This window comes from Galeopterus variegatus, unplaced genomic scaffold (genome assembly GCF_000696425.1).
Source record: "Galeopterus variegatus unplaced genomic scaffold, G_variegatus-3.0.2 Scaffold4593, whole genome shotgun sequence".
Taxonomy (NCBI): Eukaryota; Metazoa; Chordata; class Mammalia; order Dermoptera; family Cynocephalidae; genus Galeopterus; species Galeopterus variegatus.
In genome coordinates, this window is record NW_007730704.1 from 170,587 (window position 1) to 174,847 (window position 4,261).

The 4,261-nt window shown below is 44.8% G+C and overlaps 1 protein-coding gene across 1 annotated transcript in view; it reads right to left on the bottom strand.

Moving 5' to 3' along the window:
- Window positions 1-357: 357 nt before the first annotated feature.
- Window positions 358-4,261, bottom strand: part of ACO1 (aconitase 1, soluble) — a gene marked incomplete at its 5' end in the record, with an annotated part of 12,966 nt that continues 9,062 nt past the window's right edge. The window contains 2 exons of the mRNA XM_008587920.1: window positions 358-571; window positions 1,507-1,692. Coding sequence (XP_008586142.1) covers window positions 458-571; window positions 1,507-1,692 — 300 coding nt within the window. The remainder of the gene's footprint in view (window positions 572-1,506; window positions 1,693-4,261) is intronic.

Consider the following 4,261-nt stretch of genomic DNA (forward strand, 5'->3'; position numbering starts at 1 on the left):
TTCTCATGCAGCCTGGAAGCCCTGGGACACTGGAGATCAGGCCCACAGCATGACAGTCCAAGAAACAGGTGGCAGGCTGGCTTCCAGAGACAGAACACAAACAGGGAGGGAATTTAAAGGGTTTTATCCATGATCTTCAAATTGCTAAGACCTGGAGATCTCATATATTCCAAATGTCAATTCTTAGAAATTTAGAAAAATCTCTAGTATTAGGTTTAGAAAATTGGCTCTGAAGTCCTGGCACTTCCACTTACTAGATCTTATTTTACCTCTCTGATATGTACAGTGGAACTAATAATACTTGTCCTCTTTCATGGTGTTGCTAACCTCATATTAAAGTGTGGATGACAAACCCCTCTGTGGAGGCAGTGGGAGAGGCCTGTACCCCTCTGTGGAGTACCCCACCGTGGAGGCACTTGGGGCAGCACTGAGGGCAAGTCTCCTAAGAAATGAGGGCCTACTTGGCCATCTTGCGGATCATGTAGTTGAGGATGCCCCCATTGTGGAAATAAGTGAGTTCCACATCGGTGTCGAACCTCATGATAGCCTGGAAGGTCTTCCCGGTATCCAGCTGCAAGGACAAAGAAGCAGAGAAGAATCACCAAGGGAGGAGGCTAGACAGCAGGAGGAGATCCCACCCAGCCTGCCCTCCAGCCTGCTACTCAAGGTGTGGCACCAGCAACACCAGCAGCATATGGGAGCCTGCAAGTCCTCTGGCCCCAGCCTAGACCCATTGAATCAGAATCTGCATTTTGGCGAGATCCCTGAGAGATCTGCAATTTGTTTGAAAAACACTGCAGAGTATAAATGATGGAGGTGAGAGGCACTCGAGAACCAGAAATAGTTTCTCAGGGCAGCAGCTACTAGTGACACTGGGATGATATTTTGTAAACCTTCTCTGGTAGCTTCCTGTGGACAGAAGTGTCTCAGGTCAGCAGAGGTTTCATTGAAGTTGTTCCTCAGAGGGCTGGCCAGGCTGGTCACCCTGAGACACAGACCTCAGCAGCTGCCTCTGCCTGGGTGGCTGAATCACCCCTGGGATACTTGTTCGGGGCATCTCATCCTCACCGCGCCTCGGGATCTGTCATTTCCACCATAGGGCTACTCGTAGCCTGGGGTCTACAGTGAGGCGCAGGGACACGGTGAGTGTGTCTGTTGTTAACATTTATATAATAAAAAAGTGTCTTTTCAGTCATATCCCTCAGCTTTCATCGTGATTCCCTGGGCTTAGTGAGAGTGGGAGGAATAGGAGACAGTGGGGGTGGTTGGGACTGGGAAGTAAGAATAGAACTGATGATAACTCTATAAATAAACAGGGAAACAAATGAGAAATCAACAGGTACACTCACTATGCTGTGAAGGCAGGTAGAAAAGGGTGGTAGGAGTCTTAAGTCCTACTGGGTGACTTTTTTTTTCTTCCAATTCCACCAATTTCCTTCTAACAAGACTGATTACAAATGAAGGGCCTCTTTCAGCAGGGCCTGGCATGGAGAAGCTCCGACTTACCTTGACCTGGACTTTCATTCGTGGTTTGAGGTTTTCTGGGATTATGATAGTGTATCGTTCCCGCCCTGTGAGTCCCAGGGTGTCTGCTTTCTCACCAGGGAGATATTCAAGGGGGATCACCCCCATTCCGACCAGGTTACTGCGGTGAATGCGCTCATAACTCTCAGCTAGGACAGCTTTGATTCCCTGATGAACAAAGACAGTCGTTTGGACATAGTCCAATTTTTTCCTTAGATACACAGAAACTTTACAAAAGGTGCTCACACCTAAATTCTTTATAAGTACCAATTAATCTTTTATATAAAATGTTACCATCTAGTTATAAATAACATAATAGTCTTAACTGATTGCCTATGATAGACAGGCACTAGGTAAGCACTTAAATGAATTCTCTCATTCCACCCTCCAGCAATCCTGGGATGTAGATGCTATTTTTGTCCCTCTATACCCATGTTGTCAGTGGTGGTATCTAGTATTTGAACCCATGCAGTCTGCCCACATACTTAGCCACTTGGTGATACAACTTATCTTGACAAACTTCCATGGTATCTGGAAATCCACATCACCAAACAACATAAAGAAAATTATTTTCTTTCCCTTGAATTTTTCTAATACTGTAGGTGCATCAGCAGACACAGAAGATTTAATCAAAAAAGCAACTGTCAAAACACACTACAGATAAGATAAATGATTACCTACTGTGTATTGCTTTTATGCTTCCTGTTTCAAGGATCGAATTGTATTGAATATAGTCCAGATATTAAAATTCCTATAAAGTACATTTTAATGGTAATCTATAATTGGCAATGTACAGCAACAATCAATAAAGCAGGGTACTCGGTTAACTAGAACTCCCCATTATTATCAATAATTAGTAATATTAATTTTAATACAGAGACACCTCTAAAAGGTCTCATGATATCCAAGGCACACTTTTAAGATGCTCTGCATCAGGGTCGTTTGGGGAGCTTATTAAAAATGTAGATTCTTGGGTACTATACCAGTTCTACTGCATCAGAATCTCTTGCAGAGAGCATAGGGGTAGAGGGGGCTGGTGATTCTTGTAAGTTTTGAGAAGCAAAACTTGTAACTTTGAGCGGTGGTTCTTAAAACTCTGCTGCATAGGAGAATCACCAGGGAAGGCTTTTAAAATCCCAGTGGCCAGGCCTTTCTCCTTACCAATTAAAACAGAATCTCTGGGGATGAGATCCAAATATAGGTATTTTAAAAAAATCCTACAGGTGTTTCCAAAGTTGAGAACCCCTCCCATAGAGGAAAGGCAGATTCTTTGGGACAGGAGATATTTTGCAGAAATGTATGTATGTATGTATTTTGGGGGATGTTGGAACTTTCTAAATACACACTTTGTGTAAACGGCTGTGCTGTGCTGCAGATGCTGCAAATCATAGGCATCTAGCCCTAGCCCTCTCTGAGTACAGTCCAGCACTGCTGAGTGGCCCAGCCTGGGCAGCTACAGAACGGAACTGTGCATGGCTCCTGGGCAACAGCACTCAGAGAGGTTCTGTAGAGAGGTCTGGACTGCAGAGAGCGCCTTCGGTGCCAGCTTGCTTCTCATCCTCTATCAGATCTCAGAGTTCCCCACCTGACTGCTCACTGGCTGGGTCTCATTTCTGCTATTGACCCCTAACTCTCTTCCTAAAATCCTTCTATAATTTCTCTGGTTCTTTTCAGCAGTTTCCAGAAAAGGTAGGCCTTTGACCTACTACCAACTAATCAGAACTTTTTTTTCCCCTCACAGCAAAACATCCAATTAAAAAAACAATAGATGTGGGCCGGACCAGTGGCTCACTCAGGACAGTGCGGCGCTGGGAGCGCCAAGGCCGCAGGTTTGGATCCTATATAGGGCTGGCCGGTGCGCTCACTGGCTGAGCGCGGTGCTGACAACACCAAGCCAAGGGTTGCGATCCCCTTACCGGTCACAAAAAAACCCCGCCAAAAAACCCCCCCAAAACAATAGATGTGATATCAGGTCATTTTCAGAAGATTGGATGTCTGGAGGGCTGCCTGCCAGACAACTTAGTGTTTCCCAAGTACATTCATGCATTAATTTGCTTGAGCCATAATTGATTTAAATTGACATTAGCTAAGCCATTTTTACCCCAACCTGAGGATTAAAGCCAGGCAGCAGGATTCTTTCCTGCTTTCGGGGCAAGCAAATTCTCAAGAGGTAAGAGCGTTCTGCTTCCCACATTCATGCATTAATTTGCTTGAGCCATAATTGATTTAAATTGACATTAGCTAAGCCATTTTTACCCCAACCTGAGGATTAAAGCCAGGCACCAGGATTCTTTCCTGCTTTCGGGGCAAGCAAATTCTCAAGAGGTAAGAGCGTTCTGCTTCCCGCATAGCCCCTCCTCTGGGGACACCTCAAGCAGGCTGAACCCTGAAACGGTACAAGGTTCTAAAAAGCTGTTTGGCTACGTACAGAGAGAGCGTCCCTTTCTTTTTGAGAACTATAAGCAGATTTTCATGGGCAGCGAAAAGCAACTGTAAAAAGTGCATTCTCCTAGCTTATCCAAGACACCTGGAACCATTCTCACCGAAGTAATTCCTGAAAAAGCCCAGGTTCCTTATTTTTTCCCTTCTGTGACCTGACAGACAATACAGTATCCCTGGCTTATTCCTTACATTCACCTGGGACCATGGCCTTAAATAAATTTTGGGTCCTCAATCTCTGAGCATGTTGTGAAAACCATGAAACTTCTCCCTATTAAAAAAGACATACATATACACT